The sequence below is a fragment of the Sarcophilus harrisii genome, chromosome 4, assembly GCF_902635505.1.
Source record: "Sarcophilus harrisii chromosome 4, mSarHar1.11, whole genome shotgun sequence".
Lineage (NCBI taxonomy): Eukaryota > Metazoa > Chordata > Mammalia > Dasyuromorphia > Dasyuridae > Sarcophilus > Sarcophilus harrisii.
The window spans coordinates 421,162,513-421,181,601 of NC_045429.1; the positions used below are offsets into that span (position 1 = coordinate 421,162,513).

Consider the following 19,089-nt stretch of genomic DNA (forward strand, 5'->3'; position numbering starts at 1 on the left):
TGAAGAAGAGGAGCATCAGTTTCAGTTACCAACATCTTGTAGCAGCAATCCAACAGAATTCTGGAAGATATAGGATGGAGAATCAGAAATCTAGAAGTAAGATATATATGCTTGACTTGGATGACCAAGATGGAAGAACTGCTTTGAGGAGTGCTGGAACTCTAATTGTATTAACTGAATTTTTTAAAAGGTGAAAGAAGCAATAAAAGACACTGCTACATAGATTGGGTTGTAATGAATAAGGCTGCTAGTATCTAAACCTTAGAAGGAGTGATCATACCATCTTCAACTTTGTAATAGATGTTAAGAGGAAATTTGGGTATAGATAACTTCAATATTAAAAAAAATTCAAAAAGTTCACTTAAATGATAAATAGGATCCTGTGACTAAGGATTGTACAGGGGAAATCTGTGAGAGAAATGGGAAGCTCTCAAAAAGAAAATTCTAAAGACAGAAATACACATTATTCTACTGAGAAAGAAGAGAGAGAACTGTTTAAAGTGACCCAGATGGCTACCCAAAGAATTTATTGAACAACTTTAACTTTTAAAAAGAATACACATTGAAGATGAAAGGAAGGAAAAGTTAAAAAAGAGTGAGTAGTTAAAAAAACATCAGAAGCATTGAGACGAAGGAGGGTGATGAAGTAGGTGATGGATGGAAGGGGCTTCAAAAAGGTTTAAAACAAGATGAGAGATTCTAAGGATAATAAAAACAATGAAAGAAGGGATAGAAACATTATGCCAGATAAATGAGATGAGATAAATCACATCTATGATCTCAACTTTTGTTTTATCTTTCAAGGAAATTATTTTTCAGAAAGGGAAGGATAGAACAAAAGTGATATATTAAGAGTTGAAATATAAATCAGGATAAATGAGGAGGAGGTTAGAATGGATCATTTAATCACACAAACAAGGACATAAGTCAGGCATAATGGTTTCTGTTGATAATAAAGCACATAGTCATACATGGAAAAAAAGCATCCATGTAGATGGCAAGAGGAATAGCCCATTTTTTCTTTGCTTTTGAGACTGGTTATCTCTATCTCACTCAGGCTAGAAGTACAGCATTCAATCAAACTTCTGATCTCCTTCTGAGCAGTAGTAGAAATTTGACCTGCTTCATTTTCCTGACCTGGGCCAGTTCATCCCTCCTTAAACAATCTGGAGATACCTCTTTACAAATCGCTGACCATACCAACACTTAACTTAGTGTAGATACCCAATTGGCTTAATCTAATGTGGCTCAAGAGATTCTTTAGTGAAAGAAAAAGAAAGAAAGAAAGAAAGAAAGAAAGAAAGAAAGAAAGAAAAAGAAAGAACAAAAGAAAGAAAGAAAGATTCTCAGTCTACTTCCCCAATAGCAAAGATGATAAACTTACACCATGACTCCGGATATAGCTTCCCAACTGGTGTCCCTTTTCCAGCGTTTTCCTCTCTTATTTTGTTCATTCAAGATGAAACTAAAATGCTATTCCTGAAGTATAGTTCTGAGTAGGTCACTCCCTTGCTCAAGAAGCTATACAATTCCCTTATTGACTCTAGCTTAAAAGTTAAACTTCTCTGTTTGATTCTTAAAGCCACTCATAATCTATCTACCTTTCTGGTTTTCTTTCTCATTATTCCATAGCACACATTCTACATTCCAACCACATTGTTCTACTTCTTATTCCATAATAACATTCCATCTCCTTCCTAGGCTCCCTTGTCTCCCATATCTGGAATGCTCTCCCTCTTAACTTTTACCTCTTAAGAGTCCCTTGTTTCCTTCATGATTCATTTGGGATCACCTCCTGCATGAAACCTTTCCTGGGATTATTAATTGACTATAACTTTGAAAAACTGATGGAAAATAGGGGAAGTATCACAGGAAAAATAAGGGAAAATAGGGGAAGTATCACAGGAACTATCATAGAGGTAAATGTTACCTTGCTTTTTAAAAAAAATAAAAAGAAAGAAAAGGAAGAAGGTATAATTTTCTAATTATAGGCTTGTGAGCTTGTTTTAAAAGCATGGCAAAATTCTAGGACATATTAAATCTATCGTATTTGAGCACTTAAAAAGAAAGCAGCCAATAGGACCAAAGTGAGAAATACTCAAGAATTGAAGAAATGTGATGAGAAGATAAACATACTTATACACCATTGGTAAATCTGTAAGTTGTTCCAACCATTTTGGAATTAAGTGAGAATTTGGAATTATGTGAGAAAAGTTGCTAATCTATTCATATTTTTTGACCCAGAGATCCTGTTATTGGAAACATACCTTAAGGGGATCAACAACATAAATGTTTTAGATATTGTTATTGAGTTGTTTCAATTATGTCCAACTTTTCATTACCTCATTTGGGGTTTTCTTGGCAAGAATACTGGCGGGCTTGCCATTTACTTCTCTAACTCATTTTACATATAAGAGAATGAAACAGAATTAAGTGACTTTCCTATAAATATCTGAGGCCATATTTTAACTCATGAAGATGAGTCTTCCTGACTCCAGGCTTGGCACACTTTCATCTGTATCACCTAACTGTCCCATTCTATATATGCCAGAATATGTTCATAGCAACACATTAGCAAAAAATTGGAAATAAAATAGGGAACAAATGAACACATTATGGCTATATCAATATAACAGGGTATTAGTTTATTATAAAAAATGATAAATGATGAGTCCAGAGGAAAAAAAAGACAAGATATAAAATAAGACAGGGTGAAGCAAGTAGAATTAGGACAACAATATACACAATGACTATAAACAATGTAAATGGAAAGATTATAGACTCATGAAAATGAGCTCTGATAATGCCAAATCTAACCCTGGAAAGGGATAAAGTATCTCCTCTTTTTGGAAAATAATAACCTCAAAATTCCAATTACCTTAAGGGAAAACTGCAGCTTTAGTTTCAGCTCATTCTTAATGACCTCATGCTGAATGAATTGCCGAACCTGGAGCACTTTGGGGCACTTTCGTATAGGAGCAGGTAAGTAAGCCAAGTGCACAGACCCTATGGATAGCCCCTTCCAAATGCGAGTTCCAAATGGAGGACCTGGAGTTTTCTTCTGTAAAAACAAAACCAACAGAATGATAAAATAGTTTCTCATATAAAATATTTTTATAATTAAAAAGTATTTTTTGATCCCTGGTTAGTCCAGCATCTTCCCCAATACATTTTCTTTGTTTTTGAGACTGGATTTACATTTCTCATTTCAGCTGGAAGTGGGTCCATCCTAAAATCAGCAGCTACTAACCTGTTACTACCAGACTTGTGCCTCCTTAATGGAATCTCCTGGAAGCACCCCTCTCTCTCCTAGGGATTGCCACACTGGTACAGTGATTATAGGCATAGGCCATCCTAACTGACTTCCCTGATACACTTTACTAAGACTTTTAAAAAATTAGTTTGACTGTATAAATATGTATACATATATTGTATTTAACATATACTTTAAACATATTTAACATGTATGAGGCTACTTGACATCTAGGGGAGGGGATGGGGGGAAGGAGAGGAAAAGTTGGAACAGAAGGTTTTACAAGGGTCATTGTTGAAAAATTACCCATGCATGTGTTTTGCAAATAAAAAGGTACAATATAAAAATTAATACAAAAAACTTGGTTGAAATCCAGATGCTTGAGGAATGGCAAAACCAGTTGAATGTAGGTGACTTCCAGTCAATGCTGCACCATGGAGAAGAGATCCTTATCCAGTATTCATCTAGAGCTAAAGAATTTCCCATTCCTTTCAAAATGAGTAGATTTGGGAGCATTTTAGCACAATTCCTGGCATATAGTAGGTATTTAATAAATGTTAATTGAATTTATTGTATTGGCAGCTCTGAGACATACATAGGTTTATGCTATATATAGTTTATCTGCTCCTGCATCAATCTTGCTATAGAGATTTCTTGAGAAGCTGTGCAAGACTTAGAACTATTCTGGACACCCCTAGAACTGTCCTTGGGTTTTAAATAGGTTCCCAAAGTGTATGCAAATTCCTAAGCCAGCTCTGGAATGGACAGTCTTTTAGTATCATTTAGCATACAAAAGGGTCACCTTAGAGCTGACCTACATTCATGGGATAGACTTCTAAGTTTATTTATGGTAGGCATCTTAACTCTTTATTTTAAAGTTCCTGGATTGACTCCATGACATGCTTCATAGTCCTGAGAAGACCCAACATTGAAATTTGGACATGTTCTTGATTTGAATCATTCCAATACTTCTTTGCTTTAGGAGTGTTAGTGTGTACTGGACAGAGTCCTAGACTGGAAGCTAGGAGATGAGCACTCATTCTGGTCCTAGGTCTGCCATTACTAACTAGCTGAGTGACTCCATTTGGTCAAAAATAATATAAATTAAGAGATACTAGCTAATCCCAAAAATCTCTTCCAGATCTAAATTTCTATGAACTTACAAAATACTATTCTCAAAATTTTTTCAGAGGGAGAGAATTCATTTCCCCTTGTTCTCAAATATAGTTTATACGGAGAGCCCATTTTAGATTTGTTGTCATACACTGTAAACATTGTATGCTGTTGGGTGAAAGATTGAATAGAGGCTTCTTGGCAATATCATGACTAAATAGGGCATTGTATCTGGAGGTTACTCTTATTTTTAGTAGCTATTCTACCTACCATATGTCTCTTTTCTTCCCCAACAAGGCTGGGGATCCATATTCTCAGCCCTAGTCCAAGTAGGGGACAAACAATTGTAGATTTACATCTGGAGGAATCTAAAAGTTCAAACCCTCCTCAACTGCCATGTTTTTCTTTTTTCTTTGCTCTTTCAGATAAGGAAATGGAGGTATACAGAGGTTAAGTGACTTCTTTTAAGATTAGGTTTCTATGTTAAAATTTGAAAGTAATTCTTTCTAACTCCAGTCCACTATCCACTTGCCAGAATAAAGGGCATCCTTTTCTTTGATATTGCCAATTTCCTAGGCTCATTTCAATGAACTGGTAGACTATTAATGGAGACTCCTACCACTTAAAAGAAATAGAGGCACTCTTTGAAGAGATCATTTTGAAAGCATTCAGAATGGTATCAGGGGAGGTTTCTTCTATGACTTAGATCAGTTTTCTCATAGAAATGACAAGCATGTTTAGTTTAATTTTCTTCTAATAAATCATGGAAATGTTCTACTGTGATTAGTGCCAGTGATTAAGCAGTAAACTCATCTTCGCTACAAGTTTATTGCTTCTCTTGATCTTTGCTGGTTATAATGCAAGTACTAAAAGGTTTTTTAAAAACAAAATGCTAAATAAACTGGAAGAAGCTTTAAAGATCATATGGTGCAACTTTTCATACAGATTAAGAAACTAAAAGCTGCTAAAGAAGAAGTGGTTTACCTGAGGTCACCCAGAAAACTTTGGAACATAGCAAAAATGGGAACCCAAAAGTCCTAGGTCTCAGTTCAGGGTCCTTTCTACTCTGCTAGTTATATCCTCCTCTCTTGATCAAACATATTCCTACATTACAGATAATCTCATTAAAACAAAACTTGGACTATATATATTATCTACTGCAGGATGGCTCTTTAAATATAGAAATACTCTTAGCTGCAGGACTCAGACCTATGTTTTTTCCCCAGGGTAATAGTTTCTCACTCAAACCGCTGTATCTTTGGGAATACTTTATAAAGGAACTTTGATTATTTTAAAATGAATGAAAGTCTGTTTTCTTCCACTGTTCTAAGACTCAATAGGACATCTCCATGTACTTCTAATGTAATTGCAAAGCTACTTATCACAAGACTGCATTTTTCTAAAATATTAAGTGAAAAAAATGGTAGGCATGAAATGATTGAAATAATATGCCAAAATGAAAAGCTAAAGAACTCCTGAAAAGGGGCAGTTAGATGAAGCAGTGGATAGAGCACCAGACTGAAGTTAGGGGGATCTGGGTTCAAATGTAACCTCAGATATTTGAAATTTACTAGTGTGTGATCCTAGGCAAGTCACTCAACTCCATTTGCCTCACAAAAAAAGAAAAGAATTCCTGAAGAAGGAACTAAATTTTTAAAATGGTCATTTAAAAAGGGGGGAGGGCAGCAGATAAAGCTCTGATTTTTGAATCAGGAGAACCTGAGTTCAAATCTAGTCTTAGGTACTTATAAGCTATGTGAGCCTGGGCAAATCATTTTGCTCTTGATTGCATCTATCAAAAAAAAAGGTGGTGATGCCATGATAGATTACCATATACGATAGGGTAGTCTTTATAATGAAAGTTTATTCCAACTGGAGGTAGGGCAGTATGGATGCACTTATAGTATCTCAAAATAGTAAAAGTAAAAATGATAGTAAAAAATAGTAAAAAAAAAATCTTTTAATAGTAAAAACCTTGGGCAAAGGAGATAAAGGTGATTTTAGTTGGTCAGGACAACTTCTTTTTTATTTCCTCATTTTAATGGGAGTTTGAAAAGCAGAGTGGTGTGATACAGAATCGGTGGGGAAGCCTGAGTTCAGATTTTGCCATATTAGCTACACAGGATCAAAGCTTGAGGGGAACTGAGTTGCTACTTCACCAGGAGTGAAGAAAAGAGGCAGAAGTTCTCCAATGCTTCACCCATCTGCTTTTAAGTATAGCAACTTTGTACCTCAGCTGCGGGGAAAGTATTCCAGGGTCTTGATTGAAGATTAGTGGGCACAATAGTTTCTAATTCTTTCTTCATAATCCATGGAGATACTTCGTAGAAAGGGCGAAGAACAGTAATACTCAGAGCACCTAGATCAAAGATAAGGTTTAAAAGGCTCATTTCTGAGTCAAAATTCCTCTGCAGAATTCAGTGGGGCATCCTGAGAGCTTCCCCATTTCTTTCTCTAGAACTGTCAATTGTCAACATTTGCCAAAACAAAGGAATTCTGTGTTAATTCAGAGTCCATGTAAGCCTTTAAAAGAAAGAGATAATTATTAAAGGACAAACAGAAAACTAGCTAATTTAATTAGTAGCCAGAGTGAAATCTTTTCTACAGTTGGTAATTTATTTTTCTCAGTGAGGGATAGAGTGTAAGCTAAGCAGCTGCTTTGGAACACTTCAGTTCTAAATCTAGCTCTGCCATTAATTGATTACATGACTTTAGAGGAGTTGTGTGTATTTTTAAAATATTATTTTCATTTCCAAGTAATAATAACCAGCATTTTTATAGTGTTGCTGATCAGTTGTTTCAAGCATGATCATCTTTACATGACTCAATTTTGGGTTTTCTTGGCAAATATATTGGAGATGAAATTATCTTCTGCGGCTCATTTTACAGAAGGGGAAACTAGGCAAACAGGATTAAATGACTTGTCTAAAGTCACACAGTAAGTATCTGAGACTGAATTTGAACTCAGGAAGAAAAGTCTTTCTGACTCCAAACCGGGTGATCTATTCACTGAGTCACCTTAAAATTTTCATAGCATCTCATCATTTATGTGTCACATCAACCTTGTGAGGCAGATGCCATTTGTATCCCCATTTTATAGATTAGGAAATGGAAACTGAGAGATTTTAAGTGCCTTTCTCAGCATCACATGATTTTAAGGTAAAATTTGATCCTTATTGATTCCAAGTTCAGTATTCTAGTTATTATACTATTTAGTCCACCCATAAATACATTCCTCTTCCCTTTTTTGTGCAGAGAAAAACCTCTAAATTGCAAATTCTTGAAGTCTCAGTTTACTGAGACTTTTCTCATCCGATCTACTCAAATGATACAATAACCTTGTGCTTCCAAATGAAGCCCAATGAACAAAATTATAGGTTAGGACTTTGCAAAATCATAAAAAAAATCATTGTTATTCATTCACTAGGTATTTATTGAGACTTTATTTATTGACTTATCACTATTGTGTTTGGGATTGTTCTGGTTATTATGGGAAGAGTTATGATCTTGGATCATAGACTTAAGACCTGAAAGGAACTCAGAAGCCACTAGTCCAACCTCTCACTTTAAAGTTGGGGAAACAGGTCTACATACCAATAACCTGCTGTTGGTCCTTTAGAGTCAAGAATAAGACTTTTCCTATTCTCCAGATTGTTGGTGCTCTTTTATTCCCAAATAACCTTGTGATACTTTAGCATTTATAATTTTAACTTCCTTTAAGATTTAACTCAGACACCATCTACAATGATAAGTCTTTCCTAATCCTATCACTTTACTTCCTTTTCTCAAATTGTCTTGTATTTATTTATCTATTGTGATAAACATTATTTCTTCCTAGTAGCATGTAATCTTGTAGGCAGGAATCACTTTATTTTTCTAGTTACCATACTTTGCACTTAATAGGTCTGAATTCATGAATGTTGCTCTTTGATCATCATTGATTAAGGTGATTATAGAGCACTGGAGCTGGAATCAGGAAGACTCATCTTCATGAGTTCAAATCTGACCTCAGACATTTGCATTGGAGACAATGAGTTGGAGAAGGAAATGGCAAAACCACTTTAGTATCTTTGACCAAAAAAATCCCCAAATGGGATAATGAAGAAGTGGATATGACTGAAATGAATAAACAACAACTAAGCACAATGTCTCTCTCAGTGAAAAAGTTTCAGTTCCAGACCAGCATTGTCACAAAGGTCTGGCTCCACAATCTTTCCAGCTTAATATTGCCTCTGACACAGGGATCTGAGGACAGATCATAGAAGGACATAGTTTAAAAACAACAACAAAAACAAAACATTTGGGAATATCAGCCTTTGAAATAAAAGTATGAGGAACATAGGAATGATTTATTCGATGCTTTATTTTGAAAGTAAGAAAAAAATGGCAGTGACCATCGAGTTGCTATAGTTCATAATTGGGCTTATAATTTTCACATTAAAAGTTTTTACCAAGTAGATTGCACTCTGTTACTTTGTGTTAGCCATAAGTATGTGCCCTGATGGCTTCACAATATTTCATTTATTTATATGTTTGAAAAATCCATAAACCATTTCACTTGCAGTCTCATTTCTTTCATTATATTGTGAGTTGTGTTGGAATTTGTAATATTTAAAAAGTCATTTAAAAAGATAAGTTGCTGAAAAAGAAAAATGATTATCAGCAATATTTAGGGCACCACATTTTGAGAAACTTTACACCAAAAAAAGCCCATCCAACATTATAGTTGTTAATACATTAAGTTATACTTTATTAATGTTATAATTAATATGTAGATTTTATATTATAAACATCTATGTTATTTTTTATTTTTGTATTTGTATACTAGCATTTTCATTAAAATTAATAAGTATAACATATTTCTCATTTATGAAAACTATCAAAATATTTTCTTGTAAATTTTTATTATTTATGAGCCTCATCTTGTATTTTAATCATATACTATAAAGAAAGAAATACACAAAAGGGTTTTTTTTTTCATTTCAAAATTCTTTTACTTTACTTATAACACAGTTACATGGGAATTGGCAGAATTTCTTGCACAGTGGAAAGTCTCTGTAAGACTCTGGGCCAGCACAACTGGAAAGATCTTATTCCAGGCTTACAGACATTGTTAGTTGTTTAATTTTATAATCTTGGGCAATGTCTACTGCCTCAAGCCCTGGCACTTCACATACCCAGAAAAACTCCCAATTTTCCCTCCATAGAGGTCTGTTTTTAAGTCTGGGTAGGACAAGAAAACTAAGGTACAGTTTTCTTAATTTCACAAGATTAATCAGTGATAGAAACAGAACCAGCATTGAACATGAAGATAAGGAGGCAAGAGAAAGTAAAAGGAGAAGAGAGTAGGGAACATTTTAGGAATTCAGTTGATTGAGAACATAGAGTATGCAAAGTGTTGTGATATAAAATGAGGCAGGAATGAGTAGGGAGGTACTGGACTATATGGAGGTTTTTAACTGCTAGGCCAAGGGATTTGTGCTTAATCCTTTAGACAGTGAGTACCCACTGGTGATTTTGGAGTAGCAAAATGACATAGCCAGGCTTGTGAATCAGACAATTATTTTTGCAGCTTTGTTAATGGGATATTAGAGATGGAGAGAGATAAATTAGGAGGCTATTACAATAACCCTAGTAAGATATACAGATATATGTACTCCCCCAAAAATTCATGCACAATTTTAAACATATAAACATATTCTAGCTAGAGTATAGAATATTAGACCTGGAGTCAGGAAAACCTGAATTCAAATCCTACTTTCAGATGGTTATTAGTTATGTGAATCTGGGCAAATCATTTAAGCTTTATTTGTCACAGTTTCCTCAACTATAAAATGGAGATAATAACAGCATTAACAGGGCTAAGCAATATCAAATAGTATTAACGTGGCAAAAACAGTAGCATGTGTATGTTACATTTAAACTCATTTTAATGCTATGATTTAAACACTGTTGTGAGAAAATTAAATATCATGTTATTACATGATATTATCATTTTATTTTTATTATTATCATACATTTGTTTTATATAAAAGAACATGCTTGTCCTCTGTCTTTTTTCGGGAACTCAGTCTCACTGACATTTTGTGAAGAGTTCAGTAGTTCTCAGCATATTTCCTTTGATAAGAGGCCAAAGAACTCATAGCAGGATGAGCCTTGGACTTAGGTTTGAGGAGCAAAAGAGAGACAGGAAAGAAATGGCGGCCAAGAATTAACTTTGATGTTCAGTTGTTGGATATATTGATGTCCAGCGTTCATCTGCTTTCTAAACCAAGAAGCAAAAAAAAGTCTTTACATTATTCCTTTATTTTGATATTGCCCCTGCTGGGGGAAGTTGCCACCCTGATATAGTATCGTGAAAGCTTTTAAACTGCCATGACAAAATGGGAAATGAAAAACATCAAATACTGCTTCAGATATTTACCTAATACACTGTGGTGAGTGTTGAGGATAGCACAATGAGCCCAGTGTGGTTAGCAAAGTAGAGAAAACCTCACTAAGAGGCATGTGTGAGGAGATGGTAGCTTAGAAAATAAGAGTTCAGAGTGTTCCCTTGCTTGCTTTAGCTATTTGCTATTATTTCTGCTTTGTTTTGAGTAAATGCTTTGCTTTAGTTGGGTGTCATGTGACTCATGCTGGCTCATCAGGAGAAAGTCAGTGAAAATGGGAATTCATGAGTTATGGGCTCAGATAAATGGTCACCCACTTAGTACCACAGGCCAAGAAGGAGGAGACACAGGCAATCCCATTAGGATTTCTACACAGAATACATATAAAAACACACATGCAAATAGGTAGTAATATGCAGATACATACAAACTATTTGGGCTTGTGTGTCTGTGTGCTGTGGACTTCACTTGAAATAAATGCCCGTTCTTAAAATCGCTATTCATGTGATAAATGTCACTGGAATCCACTAACAATTTTTTTAAAAAAAGGAAAAAAAAAAGAAATGCTAATTTGAAATTTTTCATCAGCTGCTTTTTGCTTCAAAATGGCTGCGAAATCAAACCTGATTTCTAACCATGCTTTTCTCCTTGTGTGATGTTCAGCAAATCACTTTATGTCTCTGGACCTCAGTGTCTTTAGTTGTAAGAAGAGGGGTTTGACTTCAACAACAATACTATATGATAATCAATTCTGATGGACATGTCTCTCTTCAACAATGAAATGATTCCAATTATTCAGTAATGAAGAGAATCAGCTACACCCAGAGAGAGAACTATGGGAAATAAGTGTGGACCACAACATAACATTTCCACTCTTTCTTTTATTGTTTGCTTGCATTTTTGTTTTCCTTTTCAGGTTTTTTTTACTTTCTTTCTAGATCTGATTTTTCTTGTGTAGCAAATATAAATATATAAATTTAAAATAAACTGTATAAATATGTATACATATATTGTATTTAACATATACTTTAACATATTTAACATGTATTAGACTCCTGCCATCTAGGAGAGGGGGTGGGGGAAAGGAGAGGAAAAGTTGGAACAGAAGGCTTTGCAAAGGTCAATTTTGAAAAATTACCCATGCATATGTTTTGTAAATAAAAAGCTATAATAATAAATAAAAAAGAAGAGGGGTTTGGATGAAATGAATTTTAAGATCTCCTGTGGCTCAAAAAACTCTGAACTCAATCTTAAACCTCATATTAAACTTAAGATGTATCAGAAGCCTAAATGATTTCTTAACTTTAATCCCAAAACAGTAGATAAGAATGAAGAAAAGGGGATAAAGTTGGTCTCTGAGATCCTAGGGATAGGGATGGCTGATAGAAGGAGTAAAGGATTTGGTGAGTTGGAGAATAATGATAATAAAAATAATGTAACAACATTAAAGTGGCATTTCTATAGTGCTTGCAAAGCACTCTACAAATATTATTTCGTTTAATCCTTACAACAAAGATATGTGTAATTATTATGATTGTTTCTATTTTACAAATGAAGACACTGAGATAAAGCAATGTTTAGTATCTGAGGATTCAAACTTAGCTTCCTGTTAAAGTGAGTTTGTTTGGGGCAGAGAAAGTGATGGCAAAGATACTTGTTTTTCTCTAGATTATAGGGGACCTCTCCACATTTTCCTATTCCATTTACCATCTTTTGAGTATATATCTTAGGCCATATGCATATCTGTTTTCAGGGGCATGTCTGTCTGATTCTGTGTATTTCTACTGATTTTTCCTACCTGGATATTCCTGTACTGGCTCCTGCAGAACGGCAGTGGTTGATTCCCCATAAGCCAAAGATAGATATTCTTCTATGTCACTATTTCGAAGAAGTTCTGTTCCTGAGCCATCCGCATAGATAACAAAAAACCTATTTAAGTAAACACAATTCAGTTAATTAAAAGATACAATGAAAATATCTCCTTTAATTTTAAAAGAAAGATTTTTGGGCTGTCTTTTTAAGTACTACCTGGGGACATGTTCACCATAAATTTGAAGAGGATTTTTTTCTATTTTATCAGGCATTAAGCTGTCATAATCTTCGCTTTCCTCCTCTATGGTCTCTTCCTCTAAGCTTGCTTCTGGGACAACAGTTGATATGGTGCCATCAACCATGACCTAAGAGTGAAGTAATATATAGAGGGTGATAAAAGACTTAATTAATAAAGAATATTTCTGTTCACTCAACTTGAGAAAGTAGGACATCTTTTTACATTGGGGAAGCCTTGGTTTCTATTTAGGTAAGATATTCTTTAGGGCAACCAACTTTACTTGTCAAGTTTCATTAATTTGAATAATGATTATAAACAATTTACATAGTAAATAGGCAGACTCAAGTGAAGTTAATCTTTATTCAATGAAAATTAGATGATCTTATTATAAGGGACATGATTTCAGGAGCTCAGGAAAGACTTGCATTGAACATCTGCCCTAAGGTCAGAATTAGGATAGACTAACTCAGCAGTAGAATCTTAGGACAGAGAATGAGGGTAGTATTGTTGCTAATCAGGTAATATCTGGGGTATGGTATAATAGAAAATAGATTCCCAGTCATAAAAATAATTTTTTTATGATTTTAAAAATTACTATGTAAGTAGTGAAGAATAAAGGACAAAGAAAAGGAAGATTTAGAGCAGGAATATATGTCATAGTAAATGTAAATTTAAATAAGTAAATGTCATTTTACCCTGTTCTGTTCTGTTGACATAAATTGAAATCTCTGTTCTTTCCTGCCCTTTTTCCTCTTTCATTTGTGTAGTTGGTCTTAAAAACTTTTGACATCCATTTTGCCTCTGGACATGTATGTGTGTATGTACATATGCGCCTCTCTGTATGTATATGGATGTCACATTTGGGAATAAAATGAAACATATCAGCCTTCTATAATTTTTAATTTATAAGATTTTAGGATCAAAATTATAGGCTATCTAATCCAAGATCCTTATTTGAGAACATAAGACTTTACCTGAAAAACATTTCCTTCAGGATCTAGAACTTCACAGATTATGTCGGAAGTGTGCTTCATAATATACCTGCTGGCTCTGAGCTGCTCACGTTGACTGAAAGGTTGGTAGAGGGTGTCACTGCTTGATTCATGTGAATAAATGGCTGAACAATCCTTATCAATGGAGAGACAACCAGTGCTGGGGGGTAGCACCTAGAAAGAAGGCAGCAAGAGAAAAAAAATCTGTTTTTATTACTCTTTAAAGAATCTTGGAACTCCCTATTAGAACAAAGTTTATCAAATTCACTAGCCACAGACTTGTTTTTTAAAATAATATCTTTTTATTTTTCAAAATACAAAGATAATTTTCAACACTCAACCTTGCAAAACCTCTCTCCCCTAGACAGCCAGAAATCCAAAATAGGTTAAACGTACAATTATTCTAAATATATTTCCACATTTATCATGCTGCACAAGGAAAATCAGATCAAAAAGGGGGAAAAATGAGAATGAAAAAAATAAGCAAACAATAACAAAAAGCTGGAAATATTATGTTGTAATTCACATTCAGTGTAGATAGTCCTCTCTTTGGATTCAGATGGCTCTCTCCATCACAAGTCTATTGCAATTGGCCTGAATCACCTCATTGTTGAAAAAAAACAAGTCCATCACAACCGATCATCACATAATATTGTTGCTGTACACAGTGTTCTCTTGGTTCTACTCACTTCTCTTAGCATCAATTCATGCAAGTCTCTCCAAGCCCTTCTGAAATCAAACTCCTCTCTATAAAAAGTCATTTCTTATAGAACAATAATATTCCATTACATTCATATGTCATAACTTATTCAGCCATTCCCCAACTGATGTGCATCCACTCAGTTTCCAGTTTCTTGATGCTACAAAAAAGACTGCTATAAGCATTTTTGCTTATGTGGATCCTTTTCCCTTTTTTATGATGTTTTGGGATATAGACCTGGTAGAGACTCTGCTGGATCAAAGGATTTGCACAGTTTGATAGTCTTTTGGTCATAGATCCAGCTTGCTCTCCAGAATGGTTAAATCACTTTACAACTCCACCAACAATGTATTAATATTCCAGTTTCCCATATCCCCTCCAACATTTATCATTATCTTTTCTTGTCATCATGGCCAATCAGAGAGGCTAAACAGCGAAGTGTTACCTTAGAGTTATCTTAATTTGTATTATTTGAATCAGTAGTGATTTAGAGCATTATTCCATATGACAAGAAATTCCAAATGACAAGACTTAGCAAACTTGCTAAGAGTAAGCACTATGCCCTAAATATCAAGTAGTTTTGGGATTTGGGGTTCACAAGTTTCCCCCTCCCCAATTCTAGCCTTTTTCTGTTTTCCCATGTGGGGAGGGGGAGACACAAACGGGGAAGGCACAATCACTGACTTCCCTTGTCATATTTTTGATTTTGCTATCACTCACAAATGCACCATTTCCATGTTTATAAACTGTGAAATCTCTTTATCTGATCACTATACTTGTCATTCCCACTCTCCTTCTGCCACAAACACCAAACACTATACTTTATCCATCTTTACTGAGACTTCTAATCCTTTGAACATTCAATTTTTCCCAGGCTATCACACGTATACTTTCTATATATTTTACCTTTCCCCGTCTTTACCCTTTGGTGAACCAGTTCAATTTTACATTACTCTCTTGAGTCCCTTGCCTCCTTGTGCCCTGCTAAGTAAGCTTGGATCACTCCCATATTATTATTATGCCTATGCTGTTGAGCAAAGATGGAGAAAAAAATCAAACCATTCTGAGTGGATATACTATAAATTTATGTTACCCAACCTCAGCTGTGCCTTCACTACTGCTAAGCAATTCTTTTAGACCTCCTTAATTCACTATCCCATTCACCATAGTAGTTCTCTTAAACTTTTTTATGATTCTCAGGAAACTACCTATGGATCCTCCCCAGCTACCCTCCCCTTGAGAAAATCATGTTATACTGAAAAAAAACCCTCATGTTTTGCTGAAAAAATTGAGGGCATTCACAAAAAGCTTTCTTTCCTTTTTGTTTTAAGTAACCCAGATGATTCTCTCAGCCACTACTGGATTCTAGTGCCCCATAAATTGCTTTTTGTATTTATAAATTTACTTAAGTATTTATTTCCTACAATATAGTAAATTCTGTGAGGACAGAGATTATTTCATTTTGCCTTTGTATCCCTCTCATCTACTTATTGTTCTAGTACATAGTTGTCTCTTAACAAATGCTTGTGGATGGATTGATAAAGAAAACATTTCCTAATAAATAGAATTATCAAAAAGTGGAAACGGCTACCTTGGCCTCTGAGATTAATTTGGAGCTGCTGTAATCCCACCCAATATCTTCTCATCTTTTAACCTTTCCTTGGTTGGTATCGATTTTGATATTGATGTGTTAAATTAGTTGATGATCTACCTAAACATGGACATCTGATTCTTAAATGACTTATATGTTGATAAGTAGTAATTTTCTGAATATTAAAAATAGTCAGTTTCAATTTTAGAAAAGTTATTTGAATTGCCTGGTTCTTTTCAACTCCTTTATTGGAGAAAACATTATTGTTATATAATAAGGAGGTTTCTGAGTAAACTTTTGGTCTTTGATATTTCATGATCATGAACATTTTTGGCCACTGTCATCCTGCATCCTCTGTCTCATTAAAGTCAGAGCATGAAGGCTAATGTTGACTTAAAAATCTTGTCCAATTCTTCAAAGAATGTCTTTGCCTCCTTCTTTCACAACAGATGTTGGCATATAATGTGTAATTTTCTTTATGTGGGATGCAAGATGAAAGTAACTCTTGCTTACTCTCGAAGGAGAACTTGTGAGCCATATTTCCATTTAACTGTAGCTTCTTCTGGTTTTATTTAAAGCAAGAACGTCAATGATTAAATGCCTTCTATATCATATTCACTCATTAAATAGCTAAAATTTTTAGATTTTAAGGACCAGAAGTTAAAGGAACATTTAGAGACATTTAAAATTGGCATGATTCTTAGAACATTTTAGCACAAAAGTAGACTTTGTCACTGCAGAAATAGGAGACTCCATTGGATAGAGTGTGTCTTGTATTTGGTTTTGTTTGATAGGTTTCACAGGGTGCCAAAAAATTCATCAGCAGTGACCAATTAGCTGGTGCTGGTCTCTTTTTATTCTAAGGCAAGTTTTCACATAATGGAGCTACTTTCTGTTGGTTAGTGGAACCTGCTTATTTGTTTAGTCTGATAGACCACAGGCTCATGCCTGAAACTATATGGTTAGGCCTTAACAGGGATTTTTCCTCCTCCTTCATAAAGCCAACTTAGCCTTGGGACAAATTTTATTGAATCCTTGACACTTTACCCAACAAACATGATTTTATTTTGGGAGCCTAGGACATTATAGAGCTGAGAGAGGAAGATAGAAATGGATGTTACCCTTTCCAGAAGTCAATATGAATCAGGTTAATGTCTAATTCATATTTGATTTGTGTTTGCTAGTCTTAGATACCTCACTAGAATGTGACTTTCTTGAAAATATTTTTAGCTGTGCAAAGTTGAGTAAATCACTTAAAATTCTCTGAACCATAATTTCCTCAACCATAAAACTGGAATATTGTGAAGCTTGAAGCAGCACTAGCCAGTGAAAGGAATGCTGGATTAAGGGACAAGGATTTGAATCCCAGCTTCATCATTTATACTTGGGCAACTCTCAGAAAATAATTTCCCATTTCTAGGCCTCAATTTCTCCATGTGTAAAATAAAGACTAGATTATTTCCAAGGTCTCTTACAGCTATAAGTGGTTCATGTACCTATTTAAGCATGTTTTCTTCACCATTAGAATACAAGCTCCTTTAGAGTAGGACTGTTTTTAAAAATGTTTTCTTTGTATTCCCAGTGCTTAGTCTAGTGTATAATACAGAGTAAGTTCTTAATATCTATTGACTTATTTATAAAACTACATAATTTGTTTATCCATCCATCTATCTATATCTATCCATCTATCTATCTATGTCTATCTATCTATATATTAATTCTTATAGATCCTTAAAAGATAACTAATAAGGATATCAACAACTATGGTCTATATTTTTTCTAGAAATATATATATGGAAAAGAGAGCATGAAAAGAACGTTGGAAGGCAAAGGATCACTGGGAAGCTTCACTCATACAATTGGAATTATTTCTACCCCTTCACCTTGGCTCACCTGATATGTCCCTTGTGGCTTTGCAATAATTGATGTCCCATCTCCAAAAGTGGCACAGCAGCTGCTATCCTCACAGTTTGTAATAACAGAAGCATAATGAGGGCTCTCTATTCGCATACACTTTACTTGCCTGGTGATGGACCATGAGGATTCGTCTAAAAGCAAATATAGGCAAATATAGGTTGAAGTGGTGCAAGGATTGGGAATGGACTTTAGATACCAGTCTAGATAAGGTTCTGTACATTCTATGGGGCTCTTTGAAAAGCACATAACTGAAAAGTAGCAAGAAATCTGGGAATCCTGTTTGGGAAGCTCTCTCTCATAATGCCTGACTTTCTGATGTTCTGGGAGTCAGGATTTGTCATTTCTTTTCTGCCAAGGCTACTTTGTTCTGTGTTGGAAACAATGTTTAATATGTTTAAGCAAATAAAGGAACTTGAGCTCAGTCAAATTTGTTTTTGAATTGAACACAGATCCTAAGATGAAAACATCTGTTTGTTATGTTCATCACTGCTGTCTAATAAATGAGGACAAGGCAAGTATGATCACATTCACAGGTCAGGAGACCTGAGGTCAAGGCCCAGTTTGGCCCTTTACTAGCTGTGTGACTGAGAGCAAGTGATCACTTCTCTGATCCTTGACTTTATTATTTGCACAATGAAGGAGGTAGATGATTTCAGGGCTTCTTAAACTTTTTTCACTTTCAACTGCTTTTCACCCTAGAAATTTTTATATGACCCTGGATAGAGAGGTACATAATATAGATACACAAATCAAACATTTATTTATAATAAATCATAACTTTATGACCCCCTCCTCATTCAGTTATGAGACCTCATATGGGATCATGACCCATGGTTTAAGAAGCTGAGGACTAGATAACCTTGACAATTCCTTATAGCTTTAGCAACCTATGGGTCTAAATGAAAATTTAGGAAAGAAAATTAAATCAAAGAAGAGGATTTGGTTCTGGCTACACGCCAGAGGAATAATGGCTTTTGATATAGAATGATATTGTTCTTTGGCAGACCTGAAAGAATACATTTGCTTGGAATCTTGCTAATCTGATCAAGAAAACTAGATTGAGAATGAAGCACACAGAGAGAAA

At 34.8% G+C, this 19,089-nt stretch overlaps 1 protein-coding gene and 1 long non-coding RNA gene across 3 annotated transcripts in view; one reads left to right on the top strand and one right to left on the bottom strand.

Annotated features, from left to right (window-relative positions):
• The window catches only part of SPAG17 (sperm associated antigen 17), a 236,943-nt gene that overhangs the window by 34,493 nt on the left and 183,361 nt on the right, over positions 1-19,089 (bottom strand). For both annotated transcript variants that reach the window (XM_031967380.1, XM_031967379.1), the window contains exons 31-36: positions 17,982-18,136; positions 13,780-13,971; positions 12,784-12,932; positions 12,554-12,684; positions 6,598-6,725; positions 2,879-3,061 (exon numbers count right to left, since the gene is read on the bottom strand). In XM_031967380.1, coding sequence (XP_031823240.1) covers positions 2,879-3,061; positions 6,598-6,725; positions 12,554-12,684; positions 12,784-12,932; positions 13,780-13,971; positions 17,982-18,136 — 938 coding nt within the window. The remainder of the gene's footprint in view (positions 1-2,878; positions 3,062-6,597; positions 6,726-12,553; positions 12,685-12,783; positions 12,933-13,779; positions 13,972-17,981; positions 18,137-19,089) is intronic.
• LOC116423419 lies at positions 1,712-18,023 on the top strand. The gene is made up of 3 exons (XR_004234033.1): positions 1,712-1,919; positions 2,885-2,982; positions 17,872-18,023. It is a non-coding gene; the product is annotated as an uncharacterized LOC116423419 (long non-coding RNA).